Source organism: Eptesicus fuscus, chromosome 7 (genome assembly GCF_027574615.1).
Source record: "Eptesicus fuscus isolate TK198812 chromosome 7, DD_ASM_mEF_20220401, whole genome shotgun sequence".
In the NCBI taxonomy this organism is placed as follows: Eukaryota; Metazoa; Chordata; class Mammalia; order Chiroptera; family Vespertilionidae; genus Eptesicus; species Eptesicus fuscus.
The window spans coordinates 59,128,609-59,144,310 of NC_072479.1; the positions used below are offsets into that span (position 1 = coordinate 59,128,609).

The window sequence follows — 15,702 nt, forward strand, 5'->3', positions numbered from 1 at the left end:
TGTATTCTGACATGTATATCTCAACCTGTGTAAAGCAAAATTCATCATTCTCCCTCTTCTTCCCATATTCACTCTCTCTGTTAATGGCAGCAACATTCAACATTATTCAAGTTTGATGGTGCCAGCTTTGATTCCTTCTTCTATCCTAAATCCTTTTCTATTTTAAGAATGATCAATTCTCTCTTTCTTTTTTATTTTTTTTTAATTCTCACCTGATAATATCCCCCCTCCCCATTATTTTGTAGAGAGAGTGGAAGGGAGGAAGGGAAAGAGGGAGAGAGAGAGATAGAGAGAGAGAAAGAGAGAAAAAAAAGAGAGAGAAAGAGAGAGAGAGAGAGAGAGAGAGAGAGAGAGAGAAACATTAACATGAGAGAGACACATCAATTGGTTGTCTCCCACATGCACCCAGACCAGGGCCAGGGATTGAACCTGCCATTGAGGTATGTGCCCTTGATCAGAAATCGAACTCGTGACCCTTTGGTCCCCGGGTCGATGCTCTAACCACTGAGAAACTCAGCCAGGGCTCTCTTTCCACCTTTCTATTTCCACCTATTTTGATTTTAACCTTGATTACCTATCACTTAGACAGTTTTATGATCTTCTTGACTAGTAATTTACACTCCCATCTTTTCCCCTCTTCTCAAGCTACACACTGCTGCAGAACCATTTTTTAAAACATGGCTTTTGCCCTGGCCAGGTAGCTCAGTTAGTTGGAGCTTCGTCCCCTACACCAAAAGATTGTAGGTTCGACTCCCAATCAGGGCACATACCCTGAATGTGGGTTCGATCCACAATTGGGGCCAGTTCGAAGGCAATAGATCAAGATTTCTCTCACACATCGATGTTTCTCTTTCTTTCTCTTCTTTTCTCTCTCTCTCAAATCAATAAAAAACATATCCTTGGGTGAGGATTAAAAAACAACAACTAAAAACAACAACAGCAACAACCCAAAAAGGCTTTTATTAGGGTGCTTGCTTTTTCAGAAATGTTCTTTGTCCCACCACAGAGACTGAGGAATTCACTACAGAGTTCTTTTCTTACAAATGCACTTAATGAGGCTCAGGGAAATTATTTTTAAATTTTCCATAAAGATCATATCTGTGCTAGGGCGTGGCACCTTAAGATTACAAGACCTCAGCTCACTCACAGGCTAGTTCTCTCCACTATTGGAATATGGCTCAAACTCTTTAGCATAGTTTTCAAGCTCTTCCCATTCTATCTTTCCATAGCGTGTCTTCAACTTCTAGCGCACCTAGAGTCTAACTCCATTGAAGTCTCCTGTGCTGTTCCAACTCCCTAATGGTGTAATATTGTTCCTCCCACCCTCGCTTGTTGAGATTCTGTTGTGTTCCTAAATCCCAAGTCAATCCGATGTGTCACCCACCAAGCCAGAAAATCAGGTCCTGTACTCCAAAACATGCATTGCCTCTAACCACATTCTGCCTTGTGCTATAATTATTCATGTACACGTTAGCAAGCCCTATAGATTACACACACTATTTGGGTAGGGCCCTCTCTCTACACCTGTCGGAAGTAGTTACTCAGTAACCTGATACCAGGTGATTCTTTCCTTTATCTGTTTCATAGGATGCTAATTATAGTGCTAAGAAATAACAGTACGCTTCTGTGAAGAGAAGTGTGATCAGGATGTGAGCCACCTCATTCCTCGAGTATAAAGTGTGCTTACCCTACCTTTATACCAAAATAGATGTTCTGACTTTTCTTAACTTTCTGGACAAGAGTAATCAAAACCATGGAATTAGACTTGGGAATTAAACTCCTTTTCTTAATCATACTCAGTCCCTCAAATAATTTGTACTTTTCCTTTTTTACAAACAAACTTGAGAACATATCTTTTGTATTTTTTTTTCTTTGATTCAGAAATGATCGCTGTAGAAGAACTCACAACATTTATACCCACACCTATGCTAGAAGCATAATTGTACCAAATAATGTTTTAAAGTGTTGGTCATTATTTTCTAAAGGGTTATTACTGTGGTTTTACATACTGAAGTTTAGCTAAATTGTTTGTTGTTTCAGTGTCTTTTTCATGTTAGGGAAAAGGCTGACAATGTTTGGTGGGTTTGTCAGTTATAGACTGGAAAACAAATAGAGAAATATCATATAGTGTTTAATACATTCAGGTTTATTTCAAAGAACATGTATAGAATTAAGGTTATTTATCCAGGAAGAAGAGATAATATAAAAATCAAACATTTATTGCTTACTTATTCTATGTCAGGGTATTTATCTTCTTTATTCCCCATAAGGATACAATGAAGTAAGCACTATTATAATGGGTGAAAAATCTAAGATTTAGGGACAGACACAGCTTTAAGTGATGGGGCCAACACCCATTTAGATGCCAAAACTGTCTCTAATACAAGAGCTCCTTACCATCAAAGGGTTCTATGTTGGGTTCCAACTTGGGGATTATAAAACAAATTAGTAAACAAAAATAACAAAACTAGCGTTGTTTTCAGACAGAGCTTTAATTGGGAGAACAAATACTACCCGTGAAAAAAGAAGCTCGGTCTTTTATGGCTGCCTATCACGCACTTTGTATCACAGGACTTTTAGTGTGAAATGGAAGCCCAGGTTGCTTGGGTAAGCGCACGGTGTGTTCTGCTGTTGTTAAGGCTGTTGGAAGCAGTACCCGAGCCATACGTTCTACCAGATCAGTTATGCTCTGCGTTTGTAAAGAGGGCTGCAAGTAGTCCTTTCATCTATATTTTTCACTCTTTAAATAAGGAAACTATTGACTCATTTCTAATCTCACCTCTTCTGGACAAAGGTTGGAACTCCTTTGGTAATTACTGGGGCAAAAAAAAACACACACACACAAACAAATCAGGGTAGGGACCAGGTGATATCAAGGGCCAGGTTTTATGCAGTCTTTGACTTGAAAGGATTTTAGGAAAGAATTTAAGTATAGAGGTTTTAGCCCCCTGAATTTAAAGTCATTATAATTTCCCCAATTGTTAAAAGGCTTAAAATAATAATAATTATAACAAAAGCGGTTACTAATATATTATACTTTAAATGCTCTTAATACTACTGTAGCATACCTAGTATTTTAAATATATCATCTCCTTAAATCTATATCAAAAGCCTTATAAAGGTAGGTAGTATTCTCATTTTTTCAACTGAAGAAACTGAAAAGATGACATAATTTGTTTAAGGTAACAAAGTTATGATTTTAACTGAAGTCTATCTTGCCTTAAAGCCCTTGCTCTTTGTATTATCCACACTCTGTCCCCAGCTCTTTCCCCAACAACAAGTAGTCAGTGCTGCAGAGCTTGGGGAGAGAGGGCAGCCAAAAGAAACTTGGATGTAGGTAGAACCTAATTTGGACCTGAGTCTACAGAGATGCTGATTGTACCTCCCCTGGGATGTAACTCAGAAGAGTGGAACATTTCACTCCAAATGTGACTTTGGAACAGACTTAAGTTCAGGAAAAGGCCAATCGATGTTTGCACAGTAGGGTCAGTCATAAAATGATGGAACTGGAAAAGACCTTTGAGATCATCTGGTCTAACCTTCTCATTTTACAGGAAACTACAACCCAAAGACATTGAATCATTTGACCAAGGTTATGGTTTTTGAGAGAACCGGTAGAAGACTGTGGTCTGCTGGTCTAAGACTCTCTGCTCGCTCTCAACATAACACTGCCAGTGATTGGATGCTGGAGAATTCTCTTCTATGTCTAATATTCTGATTTCCTTTATTTAATAGGTATTTCAGTATCTGTAGACAAGATGGAATCAACTCCATTTAATCGACGGCAGTGGACTTCACTATCATTGAGGGTAACAGCCAAAGAACTTTCTCTTGTCAATAAGAACAAGTCATCGGCTATTGTAGAAATATTCTCCAAGTAAGTGCTGATTCTGGTCCAAAAGGACCATCTGTCTTGAGCAAACATTACCACCTGTCAGGGAAATCAGTAAAGGAAGTACATGGTATCAAATGGCTTTATTGAGCTCCTTTGTATTTTAAGCACTATATAGGCACTGTGGATGACTATAATAATCGGGAGACACATTTTATCTTTGAATTTTTGTTTAGTTGGGGAAAGAAAAGTTACAAATTCAAAAGGTAATTATAAAACACGGAATTACCAAGCAAAATGTCACAAGTCCCAAATAAGTAGGAATAAGACCTAGATCAGTGATGGGCAACCTTTTGAGCTTGGTGTGTCAAACTTCGCCAAAAAACTGAGCATAACTCGGGTAGTGTGTCACTTTGAGGAAAAAACATTATTTCGCAAATGTTTCATCCTCAGGAGCAGCAAATGTTTCATCAGAAATGGCTACGTGTATCAGTGCTGACACGCGTGTCATAGGTTCGCTATCACTGACCTAGATACAGAGTAAGAGAGAGAGTGACCATCATGGACAGAGGCTAGTCACAAAGGCTTCCTGGTTGAGATGAGTTTTAAAGCAAGTTTTGATTTAGTTGAAGAGAATGGAATGTAAGGTGCACTCTCTACCTGCATTGTCCAATATAGTAGCTACTACATATATGACTATTTTAATTAAAGTTAAATAATATTTAAAATTCAATTAATCAGCTGCACTGGCCACATTTCATTACATGTAGATGGTGGCTGCCATATTGGACATCACAGAAACATTTCATCATTGCATGAAGTTCTGTTGAACATTGCAAACTATGTAGGCAAACTGTTGGCCACTGGCTGCATTTTAGTAAATAAAGATTTACTGGAATACAGCCATGTCCATTTGTGTACTGTCTATGGTTACTTTCATTTACAACAGCAGAGTTGCAGCAGAGACCATATGGCCCTCAAAGTCTAAAATATATACTATCTGACCCTTGAAGAAAAAGTTTGCTGACTTCTATTCTGGACCATGAGTTCTTTGATATGAGGGTCCCTTTCCTGCTTATTTTGTATCCCCAGTGTATAGCATGGTGACTTGAACATAGTAGACACTCAACAAGTATTGAAGAAATACTATCTATATATATAAAAAGGCAGTGACCATAACAACCGAAATGACCATTCGACCGGTCACCATGCGGTGCTAGCATAGATGCATAGACACAGGTAAAGTCTGTGAGTGAACTAAGAATGAACAAGACAAATGCTTGCCTTCACAGAACTTGCACTGTAAGAAGGTTAGGTCAGGGATGAGAATTTAAAATTGTCACCAGCAGACCTGAGGTGCCGCTTCTCAGAGCAGTCAGAGATACACCTGGTAGCAGACTGGGGGCGTGACTGAAGGGCTGGTGCCAACGTGAAGGTGGGGCCATTCTGGATTTTCCAGAGGAGCCAATGGCTGCCTAGGAGGTGTGTGCCGTGCCAGCACAGCCAAGGGTTCGGCAAGCCTGAGGGAGGGCGGCGAAGGATGTAGAAAAAACAGACAAAGAGAATAAGCTGGGTCTAGGTGGATCTTCCTGTGCCTGGCTGAGGCCACAGAGAAAAGATCCAGACAGCAAGCTGAGCCTTTATTTTATAGCCAGAGGTAAACAAGGTAGTGGTCACCATAGTTACAATGTTCTTGTGAGTTTCACTTGTTTTGGCAGCACTTGCTGCATCTCCCACAGCCCATTAACTACTCAGATAAGATCTAGAGGGAGTCATAAGGTCAAGCTTAATTATGCTAAGAGGGCTGTGCCCTCTAAGCTGGGACTTGTTTGTGGCTTTGCCAACAGGTCAGTCCAAGGCTTAACCCTATAGCCGCTCCCTACAGAGGTGGAGCTTTTGACGCTGACTGGCATAGAAACTGACCAATCAGAACCAAATCTGGGTGAACTACGAGGAGCCAATGGATGCCTAGGAGGCGGAGCTTTTGACACTGACTGGCATGGAAACTGACCAATCAGAACCAAATCTGGGTGAACTGTGAGGAGCCAATGGCTGCCTAGGAGATGGAGCTTTTGATGCTGACTGGCATAGAAACCGACCAATCAGAACCTAATCTGGGTGAACTGCGAAGGCAGAACCTAAGGTGGGGGCTGAGGAGGGGTTTTAAGGGCAACAGCTGTTTGGTGTAAGGTGTAAGAAAGCAGTTCAATTTTTTAATAACCAGTTTGGCAGTATAGTGCATATGGCTGGCTATCAGTCCAGATATAGGGGTTATGTATTTTTGTCTGCCAAGAGCATCTCCTCCTGCTGAAAAAGGCTTCCCCCACCATTTAAGCAATCCTATCCTATATAATCTATACTAATAAAAGGGTAATATGCTAATTAGACAGGGTCGACCAGCCATCTTCCAGACGTCCAACTTCCTTCCAGACAGAGCCATGGTGATGGGGGCCGAGGCAGAGGCAGTTCGGGGCAATCAAGCCGGCAGGGGAGAGCAGTTAGAGGCGAGATCAGGTTGGCAGGGGGTTAGGGGAGACCAGGCCGGTAGGGGAGGGCAATTGGGGGTGAACTGGCCTGCAGGGGAGGTCAGTTGGGGGTGACCAGGCCTGCAGGGGAGGGTAGTTGGGGGTGAGATCAGGTCGGCATGGGAGGGCAGTTGGGGGTGACCAGGCTGGCAGGAGAGGGCAGTTGGGGCAACCAGGCCATCAGGGGAGGGCAGTTGGGGGTGACCAGGCTGCCAGGGGAGGGCAGTTGGGGGCATTAGACAGGCAGGCGAGGGGTTAGGAGCCAGTGGTCCTGGATTGTGAGAGGGATGTCCGACTGCCGGTTTAGGCCCGATCCACAGGCATCCCTGCAGGATCGGGCCTAAACCGGCAGTCAGACATCCCCTGAGGGGTCCTGGATTGGAGAGGTTGCAGGCCGAGCTGAGGGACACCCCCAACCCCGTGCACGAATTTCATGCACCAGGCCTCTAGTCTATATATATAAAAGCCTAAGCAACCGTTCAACTGGTAGATATGAGGTGCACTGACCACCAGGGGGCCAGACGCTCAATGCACAGGCATGGAAACATGGAACAGACTGATGAATCTCAGAGGGAAGGGCAGAGGGGGGAGGGGAGAGGGTAGGAAGAGATTAACCAAAGATTTAATATGCATACTAGAGGCCCTGTGCACCGGTGGGGCCCTTCGGCCTGGCCTGTGGGGATCGGGTCGAAACTGGCAGTCTGACATCACCCGAGGGGTCCCGGATTATGAGAGGGTGCAGGCCAGGGCGAGGGACCAGGCCTCTAGTATGTAAATAATAAACTATGATGGGAAATACATTGACTTTGCTCAATAAAGATGCCACAGTGGGGAGGAGCTTAGGGAAGATGGTAGTTTTGCCTCACTAGTAGTTTGTTAATTGATAGGTAGCTACAATGCATTTAAGAAAAGGATGGTAAATATTTGAAGAAAGTAATTCTGGGAGCTATATCTAGGATATAATTAAATACCAATAAGAGGTTTCTGTAATGTACAATATCACCTTTTCTTCAGTAACAAATCCATCAAGCACCTGCTATATGGAAAACACTGCCCTTTCAAACTGTTGACCTTGGTTATTGCTTAAGGTGAAGTGAAGGTTGCATGAGACCACCTAGCCCTTTTACCTTCTACAATATGCATTTTATATTGCTGTAATTTTATGTCACACATGTATTATTCTTATATTTTAAAAAAGAAAATTAATGAAGCTATTTCAGACAAAAAGGATCAAGATCTGAAGGCTATTAAGACTTAATCCCTGACCTCAAGGAACTTAATGGTATGTTTAGTATAGTTTATATACAGGGTATCCCCCAAAAATGTATACACACTTAACAGCTGATAGCTCAATTGATGTTTCTTTCTTTTCAGATTTAACCCATTGGAAGTAAAAATTATTCAAAGTGTGTATACATTTTGGGGGCACACCCTGAGTAAAGAAGTCCCCAAACTTCCTGCATCTTAAGAATCACATGGGGTACCAGTTATCTATGCTGCATGAAAAAAAAAAAATCTTCAAAGTTTAGTGGCTTAAAATAATGAGAGCATTTATTTTGCTTATAAATCTCTAATTTGGCCAGAGCTTGCCTCTGCTCCTCTCAGCATCAGCCAGGGTGGCTCAAAGGGTGGTGACCATAATTTTACCTAAAGGCTCACTCAACTCACAAGTGAGGAGGTCGAAGCTGGTAGGCATCTGGGCTCTCAGCTGAGGCCCTGTTTGGAACACCATGTGGCTGCTTGGCTTGGCTGGCTGCATTCCAAGGGCAAACATCCAGACACAGAGGGAGTGAGGGAATGAAGGAGGAAGGGAGTCAGGGTGAGAGGATGTATTGCCTTTTATGACCTCAGAAGTTACACACTTTTGCCACATTCTCTCCATTAGAAGCGAGTCACGAAATCTGGCTCATATTCAGAGGAAGGGGAGTTTGACTCTACTTTTTTTTTTTTTAATCCTTACCCAATGATATTTTTTCCATTGATTTTCTTAGAGAGAGTGGAGGGGAAGGAGGAAGGGGAGAGAGAGAGAGAAACATAGATATGAGAGAGACACATCAATTGGCTGTCTCCCACACATGCTGGGGATGGAGCCTGCAGTAGAGATATGTGCCCTTGACCAGGAATCGAACTAGAGACCCTTCAGTCTGCAGGCCGACGCTCTAACCATTGAGCAACTGGCCAGGGCTGACTACTTTTTAATGGGTGGCGTTTCAAAGGTTGTTTTGGATATGTTTTTGTTTGTTTGTTTTTTTCATGATAAAGCTTTCTGTTCAAACATTTTTTTATTATTGTTTAAAGTATTACATATGTCTCCTTTTTCTCTTAATTGACCCCTCCCTGGCCACTCCCACCCCCCAGGACAAGCCCCCACTGCTCCAGTGTCTGTGTCCCTTGGTTATGCTAATATGCATGCATACAAGTCCTTTAGTTGATCTCTTACCTGCCCCCCCCCCCCCCCCCCCCTTCTCTCTGAGGTTGGACGGTCTGTTTAGTGTTTCTTTGTCTCTGGATCTATTTTTGTTCATCAGTTTATGTTGTTCATTATATCCCATATATGAGTGAGATCATGTGATATTTATCTTTCTCCAACTGGCTTATTTCGCTAAGCATAATGCTCTCCAGGTCCATCCATGCTGTTGCAAATGGTAAAAGTTCCTTCTTTTTTAGAGCAGCGTAGTATTCCATTGTGTAGATATACCACAGTTTTTTAATCCACTCATCTGCTGATGGGCACTTAGGCTGTTTCCAAATCTTAGCTATTATAAATTGTGCTGTTATGAGCATAGAGGTGCATATATCCTTTCTGATTGGTGTTTCTGATTTCTTGGGATATATTCCTAGAAGTGAGATTACTGGGTCAAACGGGAGTTCCATTTTCAATTTTTTGAAGAAACTCCATACTATTTTCCACAGTAGCTGCACCAGTCTGCATTCCCACCAGCAGTGCATGAGAATTTCTTTTTTTCCACATCCTCGCCAGCACTTGTCGTTTATTGATTTGTTGGATATGTTTTAAAACCATCCTATATGGCTTCCCTGTCCCCCTCCTCCTCCTAAAGATTCTGATTCAATATGTCTGGGATGGGGCCCAGGAGTGTTTTTAACAAGTATCCCAGGTGATTTTTACCTCTAAGGAAATTTAGGAAGCACTGGTAGTGGAAGAGAGGGATTTGTGAACTTGAACATAAAGCAGCGTAGCTCAGTGGTTGAGCGTCAACCTATGAACCAGGAGGTCAAGGGCATATGCCTAGGTTATGGGCTCGATCCCCAGGGTGGAGTGTGCAGAAGGCAGCTAATCAATGATCCTCTCTCATTATTGATGTTTCTATCTCTCCCTTTCCCTTCCTCTCTGAAATCAATAAAAATATATTTTTAAAAAATAAAGCAGAATGATAGGTTCATACAAAGGATTGTAGAAAGCAGAACATGAATAAAGGAAATAGGAAAGCAAGCCATCTGGCATGGAGAATAAATACCAAGGGGAGAAGGGACTGGAAGGCGATAAACAATGGAAACAATTGAAGGTTTTCATGCAGGGAGAATGTCATGATCAGACTTGTATTTTAGAAAGATGCTTCTGGCAAAGGTGTAAAAGGTGTACCGGGAAGGGGAGAGATGGATAGCACGGAGACGAGTCATGAGGGTCTCTTGAGAACCAAAGTGAAAGCTATTAAGGGTGGGGGGCAGCAGGGATGGGAAGGAAGGGAAGGATTTGAGACAGTGTTGAGATGTGATTAATGGGACTTGGAAACTCCCTGTTCTGTAGAGAAACTTCTTCGCATTCTTACCCTTTTCACCCTCTCTAGCCCCACCTCTCTTCAGCTGAACTTGGCTTTTCCTTGACATGCATTCTGTCTCTGAGTAGTGTCTTCCTGCTCTTTCTGCGCATGCTTCTCTGAAATAGTCTGGCGCCAGGAGTCAGGAGGGCTACTCCCCTACATCTCCACTACTGTTTCCCATCTCTTGTATTTTGTGCCTTTTTCTGAAGTTCTAACCCTGTGCTTTTAGACTCACAGCTATCTATACTATAATCCTCTTATTCTCCCATTTGTTGCATTGGGGGGCCAGCTTCAGGGTCAAGCTCCTTGCCTTCACTGGGGACACTAGCTTCCAGATTCATTCTCTTCTCAATGTTTCTCAGTGGGGGTGCTATTAGCATTTTAGATGAGGCAGGTCTTTTCTATGCAGGATGTTCATCATTTTTGCTTTCCTTCAAATGCTGGTAGCACCCTGTGACATTGTGACAACCAAAAATGAAGAAAGGGGTGGAGGAGAAACCCCAATAAGATTCCCACACTTTTCCAAATGTCCCATGGGGCCAGTAGTGCCTCCAGTAAAGAATCACTGGTCCGCCCTAGCTGGTTTGGCTCAGTGAATAGAGCATCAGCCTGCAGACTGAAAGGGCCCAGGTTCGATCCCAGTCAAGGCCACATGCCTGGTTTGCAGGCTTGATCCCCATTGAGGGAGGGGGGGGGGGGGCGTGCAGGAGGCAGCCAATCAATGATTCTCTCTCATCATTGATGTTTCTATCTCTCTCTCCCTCTCCCTTCCTCTCTGAAATCAATAAAGATATATTTAAAACAAAAAAGAATCACTGGTCCACATAAATGATCTGACTGATATTCTGGACTCACAATTTCTTGATCTCCCCTACTTCTTCAACCTGCACCTTGTCTCTCGTGCCCATGTATCTAATCCCAACCCCATCATCACCTAGACTCTATCTCTGAAATGTTACATTTGGAAAGCCTACTGCCTGATTAGAGCCTCCTGTGCTTCCATATGTTTTTCCCACTGATCCTGCTCTTTGGTCACACCAGGACACCCAGGCTGTGGATGTCGGTCCCCTTCCTGGCTTCACTTCCTTCCCTGCCTGACTTGGTCAGTCATGTCAGTGAAACTCTCACACTTTCCTCAGTTCCCTTCTCCTTTACCTTGTCCTTGTCCAGCTCAGTCAATTCTCAAGATAAAGGGTTTGAGTCTTGCAGTTGCACTGATGAGAGTTAGGAAGTTGGAAAAAGCTGTTCATCTTAGGGGCATTCTTCATTTTGCAGTGAGAAAGTGCAAAGGGATCTTAGAGATCGTCATAGCATAGTAGTTTGTCTTTTCTCCAGGAAGGTTATAAGGGCAAATGGCAGTTATGCAAAACTGTAAATCCCGAACTCATTAATTAGAATTAATGTGCCCAGTACTGTGCTAGACGCTTGATAGAAATAGAGACTACTTCTAACCCTAACAAAAACTGCATGAGGAAGGGACATTATACCTGTTTTATAGTTGAGAAAACTGAGGTGTGGAAAGTAACCAGCCCATATTAGTATTTTGTTTCTGCCTGGTATTTTTCTTCTGATGCTTATATCCTAACTATTGACTGGCTTTGAAGGATGAATAGAATTTTATTTGGTTGGTTGGGAAGATAGTGGTGACATGGCCGAGGAAGGGGTAACAGGAGGTAAGGCACAGAAGTAGGATAGGGCACGATGTGAAAATCAGAGATCTGCCTGGATTTCTTCTCCAGGTTTCTTACTAAGTGGAGACATATTGCTGATATTCCTTAAGGCTGTTAGGGTTCACTCACTGTATGCTCCCAAAGCAGATTGCAGGACTGTGTTCTACAAGGCATATATGAATGTCTACTTCCAATACCTAGTGACCTGTTTTCTCTTGTTTTTTGAAACACTCTCTAGTACGGAGTTTGGAATTAGTAAATCCTATACAAGCCTAGTCAAGAGACTGTAGGAACACATAGGAGGTTTCTGATCAGAAATTAATATAAAATTTGGAGGAAACTTAATCTGGCAGATGTTCATAGAATTAGCTGGGCTTTACATTTTTTTGTGTCAGTGAAAATGACTAGCATTTAAAATATATTTTAATGAGAACACTTTCTCACTCTCTTTAAATAAAAACTCAAATCTGAATATTTTATTTCATTATTTTTTAATCCTCACCGAGGATATGTTTTTATTGATTTTAGGGAGAGAGAAAGGGTAGGGGAGAGAGAAACATCCATGTGAGAGAGACACATCAATCCATTGCCTCCTGTGTGCACCCCGGACCAGGGATCAAACCCGCAACCTAGGTATGTGCCCTGACGGGGAATCAAACCCACAACATTTTTGCCATTCAGGATGACGCTCCAACCAACGGAGCCACCCACCCAGAGCAAATCTGAAATTTTTAATCTGCAACTGCTCTGGCATGAGGACTTAATAGCTCCCTGGGCCACAGGGTTTTTGACATGACACCACTAATTCCCCAGTGCTCTTGAGGAACGTGTGAGTCATGTCCTCCTTTGTTGGAAGTCCTTGTGACAGCCTTCAGGGGCTTGCTTCTTGTCAAATGTTTAACCACTTTCAGTTTTGGGTTCACTAAGGAATATTCTTGTGAATTTAAGGAGTATGTGCTTTTTTCTAATTCAAGCATCTTTAATACGTATTTTCCCCAACATGGACATCTTTTTGTACTTTTTATGCTGGTAACAATATGCAGTTTATGAGGGTGCTGTGGATCCCCACCATAGTTTTCATGAATTCCAGGTGAGGGCTAAAACACTTTATCTGGAATTCTTGACTTGGTAAATGTGTGACGAATCCAGTCTGTACAAACAAGGGATTCCGCGCCTTTTGTCATAGTATGTTATCTCCCTGGGGGCCTGTGAACTATTGAGCGCAAACTCCCGGCCAGGCGTGTGGTGACTGTTCTCTGTAGAAGCCATCAGCAGGAAGTTGAGCAGAGGAAAGGCCGCTGGGTTTTTCTAATTGTTAACCATGCATTTGCATGTATCTTACCTTATAATAGACAAATATGCAAATTGACCGCACCTTCGCTATGCCCAAGCCACGCCCACCAACCAAGTCACGCCCACCAACCAAGCCCACCAGGAAACCGTTGCAGGGCCATTGGGGTGTGGCGGAGGCTTTCCCGGCCTTGGGCACCAGCGGGGAGCCTGCACGGATCGCAGGAAACCACTGGGGGTCGGCTCCTGCGATCGGTAGCAGGGACGCTGGGTGCGGCCGAGCCCAAGGCCGGGAAAGCTGCCCGAGGCTTCAGCGGGGAGCCTGCACGGATCACAGGAAACCACTGGGGGTCGGCTCCTGCGATCCTTAGCAGGGATGTTGGGTGCGGCCAAGCCCAAGGCCACTGCCCGGGGCCAAGCCCCGACCCTGAAAGAAGGCAGAAGGCGGTGGCCACAGCCAAGGCCTGGGTCCTCGATGCCGGCAGAAAACTGGTGCAGTCAGCCAGGTGAATGAAGGTCTATTGCACGAATCTTCGTGCAAACGGGCTACTAGTATGTATATAAGAGTAATTTTTCTAGCATCAGAGCTTGTCTCATGAGTACTTTATAGCTCCAGAGTTTTCTTTTACTAAACTTCTCTACTGTATAAATAACTGAATTTGAGGTAAGGAAGGGCCTATTGATGGGTCCATTTGAATGGCTAGCTTGGATTTCACTTACCATTGACTTCAACAGAACATAATCCTTTGCTTGATTAAAATTTGACCCTTGGTGGAATTTGGTTTCTTTGCAGAAGGTTTCTGTTTGACTCATACATGTTTAGAATTAAAGGGAATCTAGCTCAGTAGTTTCCAAACTCTCTTAATTGAGTTCTTCAGAGGAATCTCAGGGGACAGTTCTGAGAAAATGGGAAGATCTAAAGGGCTGAGCCTGAGCCCTTTCACCCTAGTCGTCCTGCTTTGATCCCTTTTATATGTTAGGTTCTAAATAAGATGTCATTTGAACAGAGTATTCTGCAGCGAAAAGAGTTTAAAAACTACTGATCTGGCTAACCTGCATCCCATTCCTCTGACAGAATATGAACTTGATGTCCAGCAAGTATGACTGAAGACCACACCCTACATAGTGGCAGAACACAGCACACATATTCCTCCCCCTCCCATGCTGCCTTCCCCCATGTCACAACTCTTCCCACTCTTGTTACCTACTCCATAGTCCCAAGGAAGAACAGGGTTTATATTTAGTTTTCTTCTTCAGTAAGAAGAGAAAAAAAAAAATTGACCCTTAGATCTTCCTGGTTAACCTCTTTGCTTCTTTGTAATATTTTAGTGGTGAAATTGTTCCAGAAGAAAATACATTGACTAAAACTTGGGAGTTCCCATTTTCCCTTTTTGGCTCAGTGTTCCCTTTGCTCTATTTGAGGGCTTATAAGTAAGAGTCATGGCTCAGGAACTTTGTTTTCTGGCCTTAGAAAAGTTTGAGACACTGTTATTACTCCCCAGATAATTTTAGCATCCTCCATCAGCTGCCTGCCTCACAGCTGAGCATTAATGAGCAGTTGCAAAATTAAATTCAGCATGTGAAGAAGAAAAGACTGAAGGGCAAAAAAAAAAAAAAAAAATGGCAGGGAAGAGGGATGATATTTTAATCATAGAAATCTCATTGCAAATATTTCCTCCTCAACTTTAAATCTTCAAAATGCCTCAGCCCCTTCCTCAAATCAATAACCTTCATATTTTGTGTCAGAATAATGCTAATTGCTCTAAATGCCTTTGAGGAAAGTCTGAGGCCAGAATACTGGTTTAACACCAAATTCAGAAGGATTACGCCTTAGCATCTCTTAGCATTCTGAGGGTACAAAATGTAAAAGTAGCAAGAACCTGGCTTAGAAGAAAGCAGTGGTGTAGAACCTGTCTCCTTTGAATCTACTATTTTGCAAGTACTTAATTACAAATAAAAGGTGGGGATATTTGGTTGGGAGTTTCAAAACAATTCAAGATAGCCATCAGTATATATAGATGCTTCAGTGCTAAAAGGTCAGGACTGAAGATGAAAATTAATTTGATCTTCTTTCTTTAAATCTGTGTTACTGTTAGGACAGTAAAGGGAACTTCTGAACTTATTTACCCAACTACCCACAGTGTAAATATTTTGCCTTGGAGAACAATTGACTAAGAATAAATCCATTTGCTGATTGGCTCTGGCTTTCATATATTGTATTATTGCTGTAATATACTGAAGATGATTACCAAGTGTTGTGGAAACACAAGTTCAAGGCAGGTTCTAAGTGCCTTTTTAGCTATAATCCACTGTGTTTCTGCAGTGGCATTTTTAGGTACTCTCTCAGACATATGTATTAATACAAGTGGGGAGGGAGGGATATATGTACAAGGACATTCATCAAAGCACTATTTACAATGGTAGAAAACTAGAAGCAATCCAAATGCCCATTAAAAGGAGTATGGGTAAATTAATTATACTGTATTGATGATGGAAGAAGATTGCCAGGGTAACCCAGGGCTTCTGTGTTGCTAAATCGAGATGTCTATTAGCCTTTGTCTTGCACGACTTCTCACCACTTCTTCCTTCCCACATTTTTTTCTTCT

The 15,702-nt window shown here is 42.6% G+C and overlaps 1 protein-coding gene across 2 annotated transcripts in view; it reads left to right on the forward strand.

The window, feature by feature from the left end:
- The window catches only part of LIMA1 (LIM domain and actin binding 1), an 88,984-nt gene that overhangs the window by 25,357 nt on the left and 47,925 nt on the right, over positions 1-15,702 (forward strand). For both annotated transcript variants that reach the window (XM_008140669.3, XM_008140670.3), the window contains exon 2: positions 3,736-3,877. In XM_008140669.3, the coding sequence (XP_008138891.2) occupies positions 3,759-3,877 (119 nt within the window). In that variant the 5' untranslated portion in view covers positions 3,736-3,758. The remainder of the gene's footprint in view (positions 1-3,735; positions 3,878-15,702) is intronic.